Source organism: Pollicipes pollicipes, unplaced genomic scaffold (assembly GCF_011947565.3).
Source record: "Pollicipes pollicipes isolate AB1234 unplaced genomic scaffold, Ppol_2.1 Scaffold_7262;HRSCAF=8765_pilon_pilon_pilon, whole genome shotgun sequence".
In the NCBI taxonomy this organism is placed as follows: domain Eukaryota; kingdom Metazoa; phylum Arthropoda; class Thecostraca; order Pollicipedomorpha; family Pollicipedidae; genus Pollicipes; species Pollicipes pollicipes.
In genome coordinates, this window is record NW_023597055.1 from 8895412 (window position 1) to 8915755 (window position 20344).

Sequence of the window (20344 nt, forward strand, 5' to 3'; positions counted from 1 at the left end):
AGTGGGACACACCTGTGACGGTGCTCGGGAGGCGGGGGACAGCTTCTGGGGGCTGATCGATCCCGCAGCTTTGGGACATTCATCCCCTCCTTTCTGCGACGCAGCAATGGCGACACGAGAATGCAAACAAAAAAGCACAGCTCTTCCCAGTCTCGATGTTTCGTGGGAACGCAACCTTTCGCAGCGGCTTTTGTTCCTTTCCTACTGCCAAACTCCTACCAAACACGTTTGCCGGCGTCCAGTTCAAGACTTCCCCACCGCGCACGCCACCTACGCAGGCCGGTGCAGGCGAGCCGCGCCGCACAACCGGCAGTAACCATTTAGTGGTGTCCCGGTCGGCTGCACAGAGCCCGGGCCCAGTAAACCATGAAAGGATGGCCACGATCCCAGTCCCGCCTGTTAAAAAGACACACACTTTCATCCAGACCGCCTCACGCCGCGCAGCGTGCGACCATCAAGAGCCGCACTGAAATGTGAGCCAACCTGGACCGATCAGCAGTTGGGAAACGTCACAGCGACAGCGCACGCTCGCCTTCGCGCGGATCATCTGTAATAATGAAGAGGGAGGAGGGGGGGGGAGGGGGGGGGGGGGGCAAGAACGCCGTGCTGTGGAGCGCTGCGGCCCCGCGTACGTACGGCGCCGACTGCGGCGGACGTCACGCACTCCGCGCCGGCGGACCTGCGGAGTTCGGCACCAGCCCAGGCCCGCTGCCACCGACAGCACTCCCAGCTGGTGTTGACTGGGGGCGTAGGCGCTCAGTCCGACCCACCTCACGCCAACCGCCCGCATGAGCGGAGCCGGTACGGCGGGCGCGGCGCCGCCGTGTGCCGGCTGGGGCGGGGCTGCTGGGGCGTACCGCAGGACACCGAGGAGCGCCACCGCTCGAACGCCGTCCCACAGGAGGCCACTGCCCCGGGGCCGACCGTCGCCTTGCTCCCGACCGGACGGTCGGACCGGACGCCTGGCGGCCGGGAGACTCGCCACCGGACGTCGAGGACCACAGGAGATGGCCAGCGCACGTGGAAGGGGAGTGGGGAGGGGGGGGGGGGAAGGGGCGAGACCAGTCCGGCAGGTTGCGGCTTCGACTCAGCTCAAGGACGACAACTGAGGAGCGAACGCAGCTCTCCGATGTTTTCGTGCGGCTGCGCAATTAGTCGGTCAATGTAGCCGGATTTGCGACCCAGTTCAAAACATTGGAAAATGAATTGCTTTCGGCATCATATTTGTGTTCGCCAATTGACCATGCTTCGCATCTGTTTGATCCACAGAGAGAGCTGAACAAAAATCCCGAGTCAAATGTTAAAACTCCTCGTCTATACTGTTCAACCCGGTAAATATTCCCTCGTGCTGTTCTTTTCCAATGACACCTATATTTAACCGCACGCTCATCCAATAGCAGGCCCCAGCCAAACCGTCAGAAGCCTGTTTATGGTCGCCGACAGTGACCGTCATTACGCTCAAGGCGTCCCACCACAGCTCCACTTACGGCAGCCGGCTGCCGACGATAATGGCCGGCCTCGCGACAGCGGCCGCAGATTAGGCCCCGGCCGCCGCCGTGACGCCAGGCCTCGGCGACATCACGCTCTCTCATCACGCTCTCTCCTCTCCTCTCTCCTCTGCACTGCCGTCGCGGGCAGAGCGGCGGCGGTCCCGGCTATACCAGCTATCAACGTGCATCGATCACGATGAACGATTCGAGACGAGCTGGGCGCTGCAGTGGACGCGAGCACAAATCCGGGCAGGTCCACGGGGTGCCTGCAGGTCCTCTTCTCTGCATGCACCAGCCGCCGCCCCCCCCCCCGGCCCTCTTCTCTGCATGCATCAGCCGTCCCCCCCCCCCAGGTCCTCTTCTCTGCATGCACTAGCCGGGCTCCATCCACCTCCTGACCTCTGCATGCGCCAGCCCGACCCCCCAGGTCCTCTTCCCTGCATGCACCAGCCAGACCCCCTCCCCGAGGTCAGCTGAGATTACCAGCCAGAGTTCTTGGAAAAGAACACGGCACGCAGATCAAGTCAGAGCCGTCTCGCCGGCAACGCAGCTCAGCTCGGGGCAAAAGCCATTTTTAACCTGGTTTCTGTTCATGCAACGCCATTACCAGGGGTGATTTGATACGGGTAATTTTAAACCTCCGCTAACGGTGGGGAACGACGGCGCCCCGTGGGTCCCTGTACCGCTCCTGTACCGCCTGTACCCTGTACCTGTACCTTGCTCCTTGTGTGACAACCAGGCAGTGCAACCGAAACCAGACCGCCGCCGTCGACATAACCAACAAAACGGCTACTAGATGGCGGCACTGGCGAGCCCGCCGTGCCTGGCCAACCCGCGTCAGCACGGCCCTGCGGTCAGACTGGCGGCCAGATACGCCATTGTCCACGCCTGCTGGAAGCCCGGCCGCCACGGCTCATAGCGGCGGCGTACTCTCGGCTCTCTACAGACGGAGGGCCAAGCCGACTTTCCCAGCCAGCCACCTGTTGGTACCGTAGCGTGTCTCTGATCGGCGTGCAGTTTGATGGAGAGGAGTGTATTTCGCTGCGCTCCGCAGCCGGCAAGGGGCGTACGCATGTAGCAGCCCTCGTGGGCACGCCCGTTACCGATTTTACGGCATGTATTAATATGCACGTGATCAAATCTTGGCCGTTAACAAATAATATCGAGATCATGAGATGTTCTTTTGCAATATATTGCACGCTTTTACAGCGCGCTTAGCCTGGGTTTCATTAAAAAAGCTTTACCCCCTCCCCAATCCACCGTAAAATCCTGCGTGCGTCCATAGGGGCTGGCGAACCGGGAGGGGCAAACGACGCGATCACTTGACAGCAACGTCACGTTAATGATGATCTGGCCGTACCTTACAACGTGGTTACCTGCCATGATCGCAAAACATTCAGCCATTCGCTGGTCAGCGGCCTATGCTGGACCATTTCCCAGTAAGGAACACGTATGTTGTTTCAAGCGAAACAACATCTCCTCCCGCTGGACGCATTGCCAACAATCGTTCCTGCACGGGCCATCGTTCACAGTATTGTCTTCAGCTACGGCGCGACAGCGACATTGCAGACGCGGCAATTAGCGACAAGTGAAGCGACACGACACGCGTCAGGCGTTCCGCACCTATTGCGAAAGTCACATGCCTTAGCGAATAACAGCTGAGTCCGGCCAAGCGGATATCTCCATGCCACAAACAGCCGCTTTCGTACTGCCGCCGCCCCAGCCGTCCAACACGGAACCCGCCATACGTAGGACCTTGTCGCCGGCCACCACCCGTGTCAACGCACGGGAGGGGGGTCGATCAGCTGTCCGTCACGTGACCAGCGCTTGTCACGTGACATCAGTCCGATGACGCAACGTTTTTCGGCGGCGGTTCCCGTGAATGGTCTGAGATGAAAGTATCCGCAACGCAATCCGAGCGACTGTTCAGCCCGTGCCCACGGCCGGCCGTGAGGCAAGCGACTGCCGTCGACCGAACGTCCAAAGGCAACCACGGGCGTAAGTGTAGCGGGCCTCCTCTCCGGGCACGCATCGTTACCCGACCACACCGCTCATAGTTTTGAAGGCACGTTGTCCGTGACCTTGGAATGCACCCATCGATCGCTGAAAGTGACACAAACAAAAAGATCTCTAGAGTTTCCTAGGTATTTCCGATTTCGCGCTTGCCGCATGGGACGTGCCATAAAGGGCTGCCAAACCGCGATGACCTAAAGCTAGCACCAGAAGTAATGCCGCTAGAGTATCTAAGCCAAGTGTTGGAGAGTTATGGTACACGTACAAAATACAATGTGTTCTTACGTGCACACGCTGTTGGGTTTGTAAGAATAGGTCAGGGACAGAGAAGGTGGTTGGTCAAGAACAGTAAGAGTGCAAAGAGATTCGGAGGCATGAGGACAGGGGAGCATGATGTCATGGAGGTGGCGGGGGCCCGTGTGAGTCAGGAAGGCGTAAATGGTCAGGAGGGCGTGCATTTAAACAGGACACATGCAAAGACGGCACGATTTGGGCCACCGCAGCCCTGAAAACATCAGGACGGGAGGAGAAGGGTACAAAAGGACACGACAGGAACCACACAAACCCACTCCCATGGAATGGGAACGGCAGGCCGGGAGACCTGAGGGCAGGCTTGTCCACAACAGCGGCCGTGTTTCCAGCCGTGGCCAACTGCTGCCTTGCCGTCGGCTGTGACGTCACACCAGCGGCTGAGTTTCCAGCCGGGGCCAGTTACCGCCTCGCTATCGGCTGTGTGACGTCACCAGTCATCATCACACACATCGGGGAGCGTGAGGCCCTCCCCTGGCGCCCGCCCTGTATTGCTCCGCTTGCAGCGTGCCAATGTCGACAAAGCCGCGCAAGGCTGCAAACGCTTGCTCCCTGAGAGCAGCAGGCCTGCACGGTGCACGCCACGAGGGGGGGGAGGGGGGGGCTGCTGGTGAAGCCCTCGGACTGACCGCGCGCTCCGTCGTCACCCCAACACTCTTCCATCGACGCCTGAGACGGAGGGGCTCAAAACTGGACGTCGACATCCGATTTTGAGCCTCTGTCTCGGCGCCATCGCGGGAGATCTCTTTTACCCGATCCACCCGCTCGTCAAGGTGCTGTGTCCGAACTCACCCATTACCCACTGCTAATCAGTTGCACCCACCCGTAGGCTTTTGTCTATAGACTTAGTTGCAGGTGACAAAAATGTGTCCCGAATGTTTACGCATGGACCTGCCGCTTTGCGTTGATAACTGCTAAATAAGTGTGACTAAAGCAGCTATGGCTAACCAACCATCCGTTGCGTTGTATTTCCTGCCGTATCTATCAGATATTGTGCGAAAACCTTACCCGTACCCACACCTGTAGTTTTCCCGGATTGTTTTACCCAACCCAGTCATTACCCATTCCATACGGGTACCCACGACTCAATGCGGTCCATGGAGGCCCGCACCCCGCTGGGTTTAGCTCCCAAACTCTGCACGATAAACCCACGAACCTACAGCTGACCATCACGCAGTCAAAACCGCACACGGAGAAAACTGGAATGCTGGAAAATCCCAGCCGATTATATCTGCAGGAGGCACCTCCACCGGCTGCGCGAGTTTATCCAATGTCGACAAAGGAGCGGCTATGATGCCATGTAGCATCAGCTGCGATTACATGCCTATCTGGCTGCCAGTGACGTCAGCCGGTTCGGGCCGCAATCCCATGCAGCACCAGCTGTGTTTACATGCTCATCTGGCAACAGCTGACGCCAGCCGCATCAGCTGTGTTCGCACGCTGGTCTGGCAACAGCTGGCGCCAGCTGCATCAGCTGTGTTTACACGCTCATCTGGCAACAGCTGAGGTCAGCCGGCACGGCCCCAGGCGCTGATGCCAGCGACACGACCGGCGCGGCGCGGCAAACGCCGGCCAAAGGTCGAGCAACAGACGCCCCAGCCGGTGTGGTCACGCCGCGGCCTCTGTCATAAATCAGGCCTGCGTCATAAATCAGCCTGCACCCAGGGGTCATAACATTGCCGCTGCAGGTTCCAGGCCGCAGAATCGCGAACGTCCCTCCCCTCCCGCAGCCTCGCCACTGCCAGAGCGCCCGCATGAGATTATTACCACGCCGGCGGCTCCACCGCAGCAGAAGCCGTCCGACTGCCTTCTGCCCGGCGGCATCGCCGCGGGCGCTCAGCAGAAACGGCCGCCTGCGCCGGGGTTCTAAATACCGGGCCCCGTTCGCCGCTGGCGCCGTGGCGCCGCCCTCTGACCCGGACCACATTTGTGGACCGCTGACCCGGCCCGCGCCGCCGTTCGGGATCCGACGGCGGCTTCTGCTGACGCGCCAGCCGCAGCGGCGCGGCGGATCCTTGGCGCTACACGGGGACAGGTCGTCTCCGCTCGTGTTGCGCGGCGGTGAGACCAGACCACACGTGCTCGGTATGGCCGCCGCCTCTGCTCCTGACCGGCTCCCCTGGACTCTGTAAGGCAGAGTATGATGCGCGCGCCACGAGTTTGACACGAAATATCGCATCAGATGCTGGCATACATCATATTGGTGCCGACATCCATCATATTAGATACCGGCATCCAATCACAATAAGATCGTCGGCGCGTAAATTTAAGATCAAAGCACTCCGATAATTGGCGGATACCATGTCAAGGCCATGCCTGAACATTCCGATCACCACAAACACAATATGTAATTGCCTCCCCATTGTTATCTCAACGAAGCAATCGCCCCTATAATGTCATAATTCAGAACGGAACGAAGCTATATGTAGACTGCGCCGGACCCTTTGTCAGCAGAAGCGTTCACTCACACATTTCATTCACCCGGAGACAACTCTGAAATGATCCTCGCAGCCAGGAGACCATGTAGGGAATCTCCCCTCCTATCCGCTCAGATGCTCTGGATAGCCGCGGGCCTCTACCTCTCTAAGGGGCAGGAAACCCTTGCTTATATAGCAGTAAGACGGATAATTTCTGATGATGGTCTGACGGGATAATTATTCCAGAGGAAACCGCGATGCCATATGACGCCGTTTCTTCCACGCTGACGACACGGCGTCAATTTAACTGCTATGTACCTCAACGTCAGTAACGAAAATGCACCTGGAGAAAACAATTTCCAATGTCATGGTTCTTAGAACGCAGAGAAAGTTATGCTCCCCCCCCCCCCCTCCATTGAGCTTTTCAACGACAGTCGATGAACCACGGAAAAACCACCAACTGACAGCCAATACTTTCATTTACTGCGCAGGTACGAGAAAGCACGAGTACGACACCAACACAAGTAGACCCTATGCGTTCCTCATGGCAGGTATCCGCAGAGCTCTGCTGCTTATAAAACTTACACACCAACCTCAAGCGTTCAGAAATACCAGCTCGAAAAAAGATGCCATATGACTACAACAGATATATTTCTATACAGATAACTTATTTCTTTGGTGGATATAGTTTTTATATGACACGACAGTACATTTACTGGCGAAGCGTTTTCTTGAATATAATATCAGATGTAGTTCACTAGAACATCAGATCAAGAAAGATGACCGCCTGTCACAAGCAACTGGCCTAAATTTCGCGATCTTAGACTGCATACGTGCTGATCGAGCTCATCTGACCCACGAAGAATATCTCATGACCCAAGAAAAGAAAAGAACAAGATCAATTAGCACCAGTCATTTTCAATGGTTAATGTTGCCATTACAAAACCTAAAATGACGCGTAAATAATACTCTTCTGCCATTATCTCTGCCAAAACTAACCCAACTTAGGTCGTGTGAAAATATCGCTCCGACAATAGTTAGCAAAGCAGACAAATTAATCCGCTCTCATTCAAGGGTCGCAACGTCAGCTTTAAAATCAAGTATCATATGCTACCCACGCCGAGGGACAACACCACAATGCAGACAGCCTTCCCAGTGACAGCCTCATTAGCCACTGCGACCACCAGCCAGACCCTCGGCCGACACCGGATAGCGGTCCCGCTCGGCGGGTTCCGTTGTCATGCCGACCCGTTGCACAAATGTCTGCCCGCAAATTGGCCGTCACAATGGCACGCCGAATTGGCCTCGGAAACATTTGAGAAACGGTAAACAGCGAGCTGCGCGGCTCATGAGGCGGGCATGACGCGCGCGCCCCCAGCCGCGGCCCCACTGTCGGCCCCGAGACCTGAGGTGCCGGGCACCGATGGGCCACCCCGAGGCGGGCCGTCAGGCGGCGTGGGACGAGCGCTCTAGCTGCTGTGGAAGCACGCTGGGGTCGGCGAGGGGACACGATGGAGACCAACCAAACCGAATAGGCCAACGAAGGGCGGAACGGATCCTTCGTTGCCGTCTGCATTTCAGAACGCGAGCTCCATAACTTCCCCGAAACTGACTCGAAACAACGCGCAGAGCATGCAGACCAGCGTAGAATGCATGGCGATCTCAATCGATGTGTTTGTCTGCATGTCGGACAGCGCGAGACATTTTACATCGAAGATAACGTTTCCCGAGGAGGAAACTACCCGACCAAGAGCCTTGCCATTCTTCCGCTGCAGGAAATTCGTGAGTGCCAACGAAACCGATTGATCAACGAGTGATTTGGCCTGGAACAGCACGCCAAGGAAATATCCAGCCGCCGCCGCCGCCCTTCTCGTATCTCTGTGTCTCAGTCGACATAGCCGCGACAACTGGCCAAGGTTAAGTCCAGCATGATCCCAGTCCTTTTTCGTTCCTCTGTACTTCGACGCAAGGCATCTCTTTTGTCGGAGTGTGTACGGCGCAGTCATGTCGACACAACGCTGATAGCACTCCACTGCCAACAAGACACCCCTTTTGTCAGAGTGTGTATCGTTCACACATCTCAACACAACGTCGAGATTCCCCCCTCCCCCCCCCCCCCCCATCTGCCGACAAGAAAAAGACGCGATGACCCTCCCGAAATCTCACAACGCGACCGTTTTGAAACGTGCATGCCTGACGAGCCAGGATGGAGAACCCTTACCGTTCATTAGGGGCCTTGGGCTGTGGGAACCGTTCACTCGAGCACTTCAAACGTCTAGGCGACTGAGCCGTTTCGACGAAGCCTCGAGCGTCATTCCAGTGCGGCTCGACTGGCGGTTGCGTCAACCGCTTCCACCCGTCGTGACCAGCGCAGCGCCGCCGCCGCCACCCAACGAACCTCGCCGGGTAAGCGGAGCCCCGCCACAGGCGCCCCACCCGACCGCAGGCGGTGACCGAGCGGAGGTCAGCGCGGCGATCGTGGTCGGCGCGGGCGTGGTGAGGTGCGGGATTCCGCCGGCCGCCGGGCCGGCCGCAAAAACCAACGCCCCAGCCTTCACCGCGTGCCCGTCGTCACGGCTGTCGACGCCGAGGTAGGCGGCCTTGGCTGGACATGGCGACATTGGGACACAACTTCGCTTGACGGCTTATTGGGATTGCCGAGCGCGTACCGGCGCGCTGCGAGGTCGGTGCGGATTGGGCTTCAGCTCGCGTCGGACTGGTGTCTCCTGTCCTGTTCCATACATTGCTGAGTGCGCACCGGAAATCTCCACGGGCGGGCAGGGAGAGGACGGAAACAGACCGGAAATGAGAGGTGGACACGGCAGAAGCTCACGACAGACGTCTCGCGTGAGCTTCCAAACGTGACACAGAATAGACCAAACGCTCCCATTGATCACCCCCCCCCCCCCGTAAAAATAACGAGCAAAGGTGTCGGAACTCGCGTGCTTATAGCCCAACATATACATCGGGATGGCTGACGCACGCTTCGCAGTCGGACCAACAACGCTGGAGACAGCGCGTGCGTGCCATCGCGGCGCCGTGCATGTCTTCACGCCGCGGGTACGTGCCACAACAGCGCCGCGCATGTTTTCAGCCGGGGAAAGCATTTCACGCCACTGGTGACATTGGGCGTAGGCGCGGATGGTGTTCCAGAGCACGTGCGTTTCGTGCAGGAGAGTTCGCCGTCGCCAGTGAGCTTCCACCGGCCATGAAGCCAACTCAGCCGCCGCACCTTTCAGCGTTCCGGACGCACCTTCAACCTCACCACCTACCCAACCCCGTCCCTGGGCGCGCCCCTGTGACGACATCGCATGTCACCCGCGCCGCGCTCACATCCGCTCATGCGGCACGGCCAGACAACACCCCTTCCCCTCCCCCCGGCCGAGGTCACGGCTGCCGACACATGCCACAGCCGGGTCACCTCGCGCGCACTGTGGGTCAAGGCTCGCGCCGCCAGAAAACAAACGCCATTGTCACGAGAAGCGCACGCGCCAGCCGGGCTTATGGTCGGGCGCTGCACACAACACCGGCTGTAGAAATAGGTCCATTGTGTGTACAAGTGACATACGCGCAGGTGAGTACATATGTTACGTGTGTATACGATGCATGCGTATGTAAGGTATGAGAAAGTTGCACATTCATCTATACATATGGTATTAAGGTAAACGTGCCAAAAAGACACGTTTATTCATCATATACACGTATACGTAAGTCCGTCATATCCACATATACGCGGCGCATATTCATATATCACGTACGTGACATATAAACGTAAGCCTTTTTACACAAACGCACGATTCAACCATACCACTCATCTTAAAGCGTATGTGCATGTTACAGCGTAAATGTACGCCACATCTATGTTACAGGGTAAGTGTATGTTACACCGCAGGTGTATGTTACAGCGTAGGTGTATGTTACAGCGTAGACGTGTGTTTCAGCGTAGATGTATGCTACAGCGTAGGTGTATGTTACAGCGTAGATGTTCGTTTCAGCGTAGATGTATGTTACAGCGTAGGTGTATGTTACAGCTTAGGTGTATGTTACAGCGCAGGTGTATGTGGCAAGCACACACCCCAAGGTCAGCCGGCACTACGGTATGCACCAGGATGTGCCGGCTAGTGGAATCTAGCTTTTCTCTTTTTTGCACGAGACCTCTCGGGCTGACCAGCAATCAGCGGTTGGCTCATCAGCGTCCTCCATCCAGCAGATGTGCCAGGCGCACGTCCCGCGGTGAGTGATTACTTTGCGCTTGTGCAATGTAGGGATTGTGAAGCGGATGAGCGCGATGCCCAAAACCGAAAATGGACACTGGACAAAAAGACGGAGATGGACAAAACAATAAATGTTCCACGGCTGATAAAGACAACGTACTTGGTGCTTGCAATGCACGTAAGACGAAAACCCGCTATTTTGCCGCCCCACTTTAGCAGCGGGTTCCGGGGTTCCTGTCCAACTCCGATCAAAAGCTCTCACCGAGTGTTAGATGACCTCTTGTTGCACGTCCCCGCCTGATGCTGCGCCGCTCCCCACCCACGTCGTCCAGCACACACTCTCGCCAACGCCGCAAGTCCGGTACTGAACACCTGCAGCTGCCGCCCGGCGCATGGAGTGACGCCCGAAAGCCGCCTCCGGCCAAGAAAGCCTCCACGCACCGTCCCCCCCCCCCGCGCCTCCGAGTGCCCCTAACTATCTGAGAGGCATCTCACCGACCCGCCTTCTGCTCGCCAGGTCACGAAGGTTCTCGGCCCACCTGGCCAGCGTTCTCAGGCTGGTCTTGCGAGCCAGCGGCGCCGGGCGAGCAGGCCACGGGCGGTGACTCATCAGCTGACGCTCTCCGCCACGGCCCACGCTTGGCCTGGACTGCAGCGGCGTCGACAGCTGGCGCTTAGCCGAGCCAAAACCGACACCCGGCCGTGCGCTCGCCATGCCAGGCCCGTTCGATCGCCGCACGGATCGGCCGAGCAACGTTCTCCAGGCCGTTCACACCTCAAACCGCCCGCTCCGCCACGAGGTCGCCCGCTCCCTGCTCTCGCAGAAGACGCTGTTTGACATGTACCGCGAGCCGCTCTCAGCGGGCCGCCGTCGCCGGGCGCCGGACAGATTCACGCCAAACGAGCCTTGTCGGTACACGTCCGTCAGCACGCGCCCTCCGGCGGACTGCCGCTCGGCGGGGGGGGGGGGGGTAGTCGCACCGAGACGGCTCCGTAGCCGCATCGAGACGGTTCCGCCCGCCGGCGGGCTGCCGCTCAGCCGGGGGTGTAGCCAAATCGAGGCGACTCCACCCGCCGGCGGGCTGCCGCTCAGCCGGGGGTGTAGCCACCCCGAGGCGGCTCCGTAGCCACATCGAGACGGTTCCGCCCGCCGCGGGCTGCCGCCAGATTGGGGGTGTACCCACAACCCCTCATCGAGACGGCTCCGCCCACCGGCAGGTTGCCGCTCAGCCGGGGGTGTACCCACAACCCCACATCGAGACGGCTCCACCTGCCGGAACCCCACATCGAGACAGCTCCACCCGCCGGCAGGCTCCCGCCAGATCGGGGGTGTAGCCACAACCCCTCATCGAGACGGCTCCGCTCGCCGGCAGGCTGCCGATGGCTCCCACCCTGGAAGTCAGCGTTAAAAGCGCCAGACTAGAGCGGCAGCGGCCTCGTCGAGACCTTCACAGTGCTGCTGGAGCGCACACCGCGGCGTGTGTATGACTAAAGGAGCGGGGAAGGGCGTCGGCGGTACTCCCTCACCCCGCAGACAATTTATCAACACTACCGGAGTCGCGGGCGGTCACCCGAGGCCAAGGCTTCGTCACTACTTTGGAGCAGGAGGACGCTGCCCAGGGCCGGAACGTCGGCAAAACTAACGTCCAAATCGATTTTCCACTGGCATTCCCGCAAGTCTCCAGCCTTCAGTCCTCAACACGACCTAGCGCTCCTCAGTCTTCCACCAGCATTCCCGCAAGTCTCCAGCCTCCAGACCCCACCACGACCCGGCACTCCTCAGTTGTGTCACGAACGACTGACACACTCTCTCTCCAGCTGCGGTCCACTCCTCCACCCCCTCCAGCCTGAGACCTGCTGTCGCCCTCCCACATCGGAAACCTCCAATCTGGTCACATCCGGACATCAGTCGGCGCCAACAAACCCCACGCAGCAGCCGCCACCGCCCCGCCCGGGCCGCGTCCAATGATGCGACGACCAGATACCGTGTGCGCCATGTAGGCCGCAGGACGTACCCGGGAGAGGAGAGAGGGGGGGGGGGGGGCGGCAACCCAGGCAGCATGTGGCTATTGCCGGTCTGCGACCGTTCTGCGTGTTGCACGCCACGAAAGAACGCCGAAATGGTGCAAACAGACCCGCATTGCCGAACTTTGTTTGATGCGGGGACGCCGATGTGAGCTGTGGCATCAACATTTGTCACGGGAGTTCACGGCCGCCACCGCTCGCGGTCCGGCCCCCGGCGCTGGGGCCGGCGGCGACCTCCTCCCCGGTCCCCGGCAGGAACGGCAGGGAGCGGGCGGCCCGCCAAAACAGGAGACGCCTCTGAAAGCGACCCGTGGCGGCATGACCTCCTGCACGCACGGACTGCCCACGTTGGTCCGATTATCCAGGATGAAGACGACCGCTAGCACTGACGTCATTGCCAGTCGAGTGGAGAGCACCTTCGTGGCCTTTAATACAGTAACGGGCGCGAATATCCTGCTAACAGCGAGGTGTGTGCATCGGGATGATTGGGGCGCCACGCCGGAAGTCTCGGAGCTCTGGACGAGCGTGCCAGCGCCGGCCTTCTGCCGGCGGGCCTGTTGTCTTCGTGCCGCGCCACGCAGCTGCGGCGCTTTCGCCTGCAGTCTCGTGCAAGGTCGGACGACAATAGCGGCTGGAGGCGACGGAATCGGCCGAACGCCGGCAAAAATTGGCGCAGCTTTCACTGCCCGCAACCCTGCCGGAACTCGACCGAATCGAGCGATTGGTCTCCGTCCGCCGGGCGGAGCGCCTTCTGGAGAAGGCAGCTAACCATCGGTAGAGCACGCGCCGTAGAGGGCTCGGAGGTGGCAGATCAAGAATCGAGGCTCACAGCTTCGAGGAAACACCCCCAATCATCGCAGCTAATTTAGCTGATCGCATGCATGCACGGAGCTTGCGAAATTTTCAGCCGGAGCGGGCGGGCGGGCATTCGCCGTTGGAGAGACTGCGGCACGACTGGCCCCGATGATCCGCCGATCGGACAGTCGCCCGTTCGACTGGAGATAGCGCTCACGACCGGCGATCACGTCACGACGGTGCTCGCCTGAAGTCGGCGCGCATCCCGATTTCCCAGCGCCTCACGCGCGATGTGAGTCCCGCGATCTCACCGGATTCTCACGGCCGCCTCACCGGGCGCCGTCCGTCCGCGGCGGCGACCGCGGAACCCGCCCGTCGCACGTCGCCTCGATCATCGTCCTGGTTTCGATGCCGCCGGGCGCCGGTCGGCATTGGCGTACGCTCTGCTGGCGGCCGGCGAGCGTGGCCGGCCGCCGCCTCCCCCTCCCCGCCCGCCCCATGCCAGGGCGCACCTGTGCCGCGACCCAAACCAGACTAATTGCCGGAACTGAGGCGGTCGATCTACATACCGGTCGGCGAATGACGAGCCGGCGGTGCAGTCGTGCGGGAGGCGCTAAACGCGTGAAAGTAAGCAGGGCGGTTGAATGGACATCTCCTTTTCAGGCGAGGGGCACGAGTACCGCCCCAACGCCATATCGTGCCGACTTTCTATCGTGCGACATGGTATCCATCGGGCCTGTCCAGCGTCTGTCGCGCCTCGAGCTCCACCTGTCCGGCCTCAACAGCGCTGGATCGATGCATACCGACCAGGATGCATCGATGCTATGCATCCTGTCCGGCTCAGCCCAGTGCCTGCCGGAGCGGCGCCGGCAGAGGCTCGGGCAGCGTCACTCGCAAAACACTGCCGGCTCAACACGGCCAGCCTTTGCCAAGCGCCAAGCCAAGCGGAGCCAAGCTGAATACATCAAACTAGCCTGCGGCCACACGACGACCGGGCGTTTTTGTCTCCACGCTTTTCACGCCGCCAGCAGCCCCGCAGCGGCCTCTGTCCACCGCCGAACCGGAGACATGTGGAGCAACGGCCGGCACTTGCGACACCGGCGCCGGCGCGATCACATCGCCGACGGCAGCGCCCGCCGACGCCGCGCCGTCGCCAGCTCTCCGGCCCAGCCGCCACACGTGGGAGCCGTGCGTGCGCGCCACACGCCGCGTGACGTGTGGTGGCGCACGGGACGTGCGGTGGCGCACAGAACGCGAGCCGACGCGATCTGTCCGGGGCAGAAAGCGTGCGCGGGCTTCCGCCTCGCAGCACGGCCGGCCCCAACCGCCCCAGATTGGCGGCCCCAACTGCCCGGGACCCGGACAGCTCACCAGGGCTGCGGGCCGCGGTCACGTCAGTTGGGGGGTCGCGTGGACAGGAGGCCGTCGCCCGGCACGCTGGAGCCCAGGTCCCTGACGGCTCCGCACACGCCGGTGGCTTTGACGTCGGTGATCTTGACATCGACGACCTTGACATCAGCGGCGCCGGCCCTGGCCTCGAGCTGGTTCGGATGTCGCTGGACCAGTTCCCAGGCGTTGGGGCGGTGCCAGACACAGGGAGCAGGTGCAACCCGGAACAGCGGCACCTCGGGGTCCAGATGAGACCGCGTGAGTCCGAACAAGACCGCGAGGACCCCGACATAGCGTGGCGGTCCAGTGGACCTCACGGGAACAGCGACCACCGAGCGTCCGAATCAGGCCACAGGGGTCCGGGCTGGATCACCGAGGCACTGAGGCGATGGATCGCCGAGGCGCTGGGGCAGCCCCACGCCTCCTCCACATTTCAACCCCATACGTCCGAGGGAGGCGGGATGGGTAACACATGTCACAAGGGAGGCGCGGTAGGCAGCGCACGTCACGAGGGAGGCGGGGTGGGCAGCGCACGTCACGATGGGCTGCAGCGCCTGTCTGCGGCGTCTCCGCCACGGTCGGACCACGGCGGGGCGACGCAGCGGCCTCCATTAATCAACGCTGCCAGCTCAAGTCTCTGACTGAAAACAATCATCTGTTCACGGTAGCGCCCGCGACTTATGAGGACATTCGCGATACGGAAGCGGGAATTGTTCCGAAGTGACTTTGAAAACGTCGTAATTGATTTAGAGAATTGAGCTACTTGGCCGTTAAAGACAAATCCTAGGTTCCCTGCCGATGTTGCTGTTGCTGTTTTTTTGTGTAGGCACAATCCTGAAAACGTGACAAGTGCAGCGCCGCAGACTAGTTCAGTTAGAATGGCACAAGGTATCAGCGTGCAAACGTGCAGGCATCGTTTAGTCAACAGAAACAGCAACCCTTCGGATCAGGAACTAAACGCCTTGTGATGTTGCAACTGCCAAAAAGCAGCCCAGAAAAAGAACTGGGTCGCTTACCACGAGCACGTCACAGAGCAGCCATACCTGATCTAGGACCGCATGTTTTCCAGTCGCTCTTGACACCTCAATGACACCTCAATGACAGCGACGGTTGCCACGCCAACGCGTCATCGGCTGCACGGACCAAAGATATAAACGCAGCGCTGCACCCACCGGCCGCTTGCGTTGCTTTGGCGCAATCGAGACATCTCAGGCGAGGTCGACCCCGCTTTGGAGGAAACGCTCCCGATCTGCACGGCTTCGCCCACGGCCCGCAGATAGGATCTGGGGTATGCGGCACCGTTAGCCGCCGACAAAGTGTGTGCGCGCCACCTGGCACGTCGAAACCATCACGGGAATTCAGGGTCTCAAAACAAGACGGCGTCTCTTGAAGCCCATATGGATTACCGCGTCGAGCATGGATAAGCGCATCAAGTCGTGGCCAGAGTTGCCGTGTTCAGGGCGGCGCGCGGACTGAGCTCGCGCGAGGGTCGCAGTTTGCTGCGAAACGCGGCACAGCCGCACGCACTGTGCAGAGCTGACAGACATCCCGGGGTGGACAAACCGGCCCCGTCTCAGCCGACCCGCAAGGTCTGGCGTGTCCGTGGAACAGCTCAAACCACAGCCACAGTCCCACGCCTTCGACCCTTGAGCCCGCACCGGGTTCTGCGGGGTGACGCGTCGTCGGAAGCGTACACAAATGAGCCGGGTCGAACACGGCCGCATCGTTCCGTCCGTCGCCGCCGGCCGAGGCGACGGACGGGTGTCGTCCGGCCCGGGCGCCGGAAGTGCGGCCTCGATTGGTCGTGACCCCGCGTGAACCCGGGAAGCCCTTCTGCCCAGGTACATCCCTCCGGTCGTCACGTGCGCAGCGGCCGGCCGGGAAGCCTCGGCGGGCGACGCTGGGCCGGCGTTCGAAGCCGCGGTCACCCCGCCTGCAGACGCAGGCTTCGGCGACGCGAGGCTGCTCCACCAGCAGCTCAGAAATGTCCGGCGTGTTATATAAGCACGGCCGACCGAAGGCGCTATCAGCACGACCGGGGGAGTCTGGATAGGCTCCAATGTGGATACTGCGTGCAGAACAGATCATCGACCCTCTCGCGATGTGCCCAGGGTGACGACGCTGTCGTCGTTCAAAGCAGAACGACGCGTCGCAGTCCACCGCGATTTGGCACAGAAGAGACTCCATCGCCGTCAAGATCAGAGTCCTCGCAGTCGGAGTCGCGGCGCCATCGAGTCACGGAATCGTACAAGGCGCCAGAGCCCTCGGAGGAGGACTCGCGTCCTCACATCCTCGCCTAAAGCACTTGCTACTGCGTCCTTCTGATCGACCGGGCGGCCCGCCCGGCATACCTGGAGCCGGCCATGACCGGGCTTAGGCGACCATTCCAAAACAAATGACTATCGACCGGCGGCCGGGCCGGTCTGCCGCAGAGTCAGGCGAACAGCGCGCCCCCACTCAGCATTAATGGCAGTAATTGCAACGCAGGCTACGCCAACAGGGCCAGCACACTGCGTCGAGGCTACGTCAGTGAAGCCGCCCACCCAGCAACGACTGCATCCGCTTCCCAAATGTCTCCCTGCGCGACTACTGCCTTCTCACCAGCCCGAGTCCGTGTCCGCTGCGCTGAAGTGAAAAGCCTGCATGCCTCGGTGGGTTGCACGACGGGCAGGACAGGTTCCCGGTGACACAAACGTCGGGACAGGCGTCTCGTCTCTCGCATGACGGGACGGCTGGTGTCGGATCAGTCTGCGGCTCCACGCGCGCCTCCGCCGCGCCGGCTCCGACATCGAGCTCGTGGCCCCAGAGACGCGCCTGCGTCTGTTTGTAGCGACGCTGGCCTGCATGCGTGCGTGAGCCCGATTGGGCAACGTGACGGGCGTACGAGTGGAGGTACGCGCGGTGGAGCAAAACAGCGCAAGGGTCTGCCCGCCAAGGCTAGCATAGAACGGGCTACAACGCGGCTGACCGCCGGATCTGCGTAAGCGTTATGGCTATTTCCAGCCAGTGTCGACGGAGAGAACTGATTCTCCTGAACAAGTCGCTACCAGAGGCAGTCCCACCCCAGACGCAGGAAGCACCCAAACCACGATCGCTCACGCTCCGACGCTCGTTCGCGTCCCCCTCGTCTGGCCACTGACCTTCTCCAGCTGCTGTTGCGGTACATGCTGCGGCGCTGGGTCACGTCCCCCGCTCCGCCATACCCGCCGCCCGGCTTCACCACAGTCGGGCACCGACGGCACGCCTCACCCGCACGGACCGGCCACCCTCCCTTCCCCAGCGCCGATCACTTTCTAACTCCACTGCCCGATCTCGACGGCGAGATGCTCGCCAGCGCCTAGCGGCCGGTTCCGTAAGCTTACTTTGAATATGAAGTCGCTAGATGAGACGCGCGGAGGAAACAGGCGTATCATGGCAACTGGATTCCAGACGCCGAAAAGCGATAACAAAGGAAATGTGGTGTAATAGGTAATCGCCATCCCTCAGTTTCATGCTACTAAAACTTGGTGCCCCAGTATGATTTATAATTTAACCGAAATACAGAAGACGCACACATTCGGATCGCGGAAACGCTGAACAGACAACCGTCCGGCAGGTCATGGACTGCACCCCGGCAACCGCACCTTTTTGCTTCGACTGAGCAGCTTTCACGGTGACGGTGTCGCAATACAGCGATGTGTTGAGTGAAATCGGTCATTTTCCGGGCCCGTAGGTCCGCACTGCGCGTCCACTTTCTGGGAGAAGTGCGACAGTGCGGCCCATGAAGCTGGCGCGGCAGCGCAAGAGTGCCGGCGCGCGGTTGTCCCGTTTCTCCGTCAATATAAAGAGCCGCCCTTAACTCCGAAACACAGACTGGACTGCTGAGCCTTCCTTCAAGCCTGGGCGGGCGGCCAAGAGTGGTGGGCGGTGCTGATGGTGCTGGCAGCACAAGCCGCTGATCAGCGCCCAGCTCGCTTGCCGCGGCTGCCGCCGCCGCCGCCGCCCCCGCCCGACGCGATCGACGGCGCCCCACAGGTGCTCCGCCGCACACAAGCCAGGGGCACCCGCATAGCTGACCTGTGACGTCACGCTGGCGGTGACGCGGCAGATTGGATCGATCGGTGACGAAGGTTGCAGAAGGCTTCAGCACCGGGCGGCGCGCGGGGTCGGGTTCGGGGGAGGAGGGACGTCACGGCACGGCACAAGTCGTCGTGTCATCAACACAGTGCAGCTGCCACTGTTGCTCAGGCTGGGGGGAGGGGGGGGGGGGGGAGGCGAGGCTGGCAGGCGCACCAAAAAAGGCCTCGGGCGACGACCCCGCCACCGCCGCGACAATACCAGGTGACGTCACCACCGGGCTAACCAGCATGGGTGCATGCCTGGTGCCAGACGCCCGCGTTTCCGTAACACGACGTTGTCGCAAACGGGCAGCATAGGCCTCTGCACTCTGTCACCATGCACGGACTTACTGTCTCATGGATCCGTAGCGGCGAAACTGGGCCGGCAGCTCGCTGGCGTTGTCCCTGAAATGGCGTGACGGTATTGATCGCGCTCGTAACATGCTCACAGCCGCGTCCCGGGCTGCACGCATTGGGAACACGTCAGGTCAACATATGGAAAGCACACGGTCGGTTCAGGGAGTCCCTCCATTAAGCCATTTATAACCGTGCCACTTGGGCCGTTGGGGGGGGGGGGGGGGCTTGGCTTGCTCACGGCTGAGTGGCACCCATCGTGTATTTTCCTCCTTTCAGTTCCTCGGTGCCACCAAAAAACATAAAATCCTCAGACTCGTATCCCGGTTGGGACAAAAATTCCATAGCTCATCGTCCATTACACCGGTTTCCACTCGTATCTATGTTTAGTGCTGCACATTGACCACGTGGCGCCGGGCAGTGGTGCCGCCCCATTCTCAGCCTCCTCGCTGCGCCCCTGCCCGTGACCTGACCCGCTGACCTTGAGCTTCGGCGCAGGCTGGTGCGCAGCCACGTGCTGCGTCTGCCGATGGGCACCTCCGGCTGCGACTGACTGCGGCTGTGGTTCGAGCTGCGAAAGCAAACGTGACGTCACGATAACAAGACTAGGATGGCGAACGGCCGCACCGGGCGGCGCGAGCGTCATGTGCGTACATCGCGCTGGCCGTGGCCCCAAATGCCATGCTATCGAGGGTTCCACGCGCCCTGGCGTATCTGACAGTTGTACGGGGCGGGCAGCCGCGGTGACTCACGCGATGACATTTGGGCAGATGTGTGAGTCGGCATTCACGACATACAAGGCCTGGCTGCAGGCGACGGCAGCGGACGGCCTGGCTGCCTCAGGCCGGGCTATCTATATCATCTTTTCTGCTGTTGCTAAGGAAACCGTGCGTACCGATTTCAATGATGCTAAGATAACACAAGTGTCCTGTCAGTTGTTCACAAGCTACGGTATTCAGATGCAAATGGGACTGAATTATGGTCCAACTAGTTCGTCGTTTGGAAGCCAAGCGACGTTCACAACCATATGTGGAAAATAAGCATGCTCGCAATACATCAATCACCAGCCACTTGGCAGGTAAATCACGTGCATTTCCTCCCAGATCGTAGTGGTTTCAGGCGATCCACCGAGCCGAGTTTACTCGGGAAGATACACCGCGGCCACATGAATGCAACAGAGGCCGCCGTCGGGTTCTCGTGAACCTGTTGGCTCTGATGGTCGTAATTTTCTCGGTACGTCC

The 20344-nt window shown here is 60.4% G+C and overlaps 1 protein-coding gene across 1 annotated transcript in view; it reads right to left on the reverse strand.

Annotated features, from left to right (window-relative positions):
* The window catches only part of LOC119113762 (rab11 family-interacting protein 4B), a gene marked incomplete at its 5' end in the record, with an annotated part of 35644 nt that extends 15970 nt beyond the window's left edge, over positions 1–19674 (reverse strand). The window contains 2 exon segments of the mRNA XM_037238004.1: positions 19101–19154; positions 19585–19674. Coding sequence (XP_037093899.1) covers positions 19101–19154; positions 19585–19674 — 144 coding nt within the window.
* Between the last annotated feature and the right edge of the window lie 670 nt (positions 19675–20344).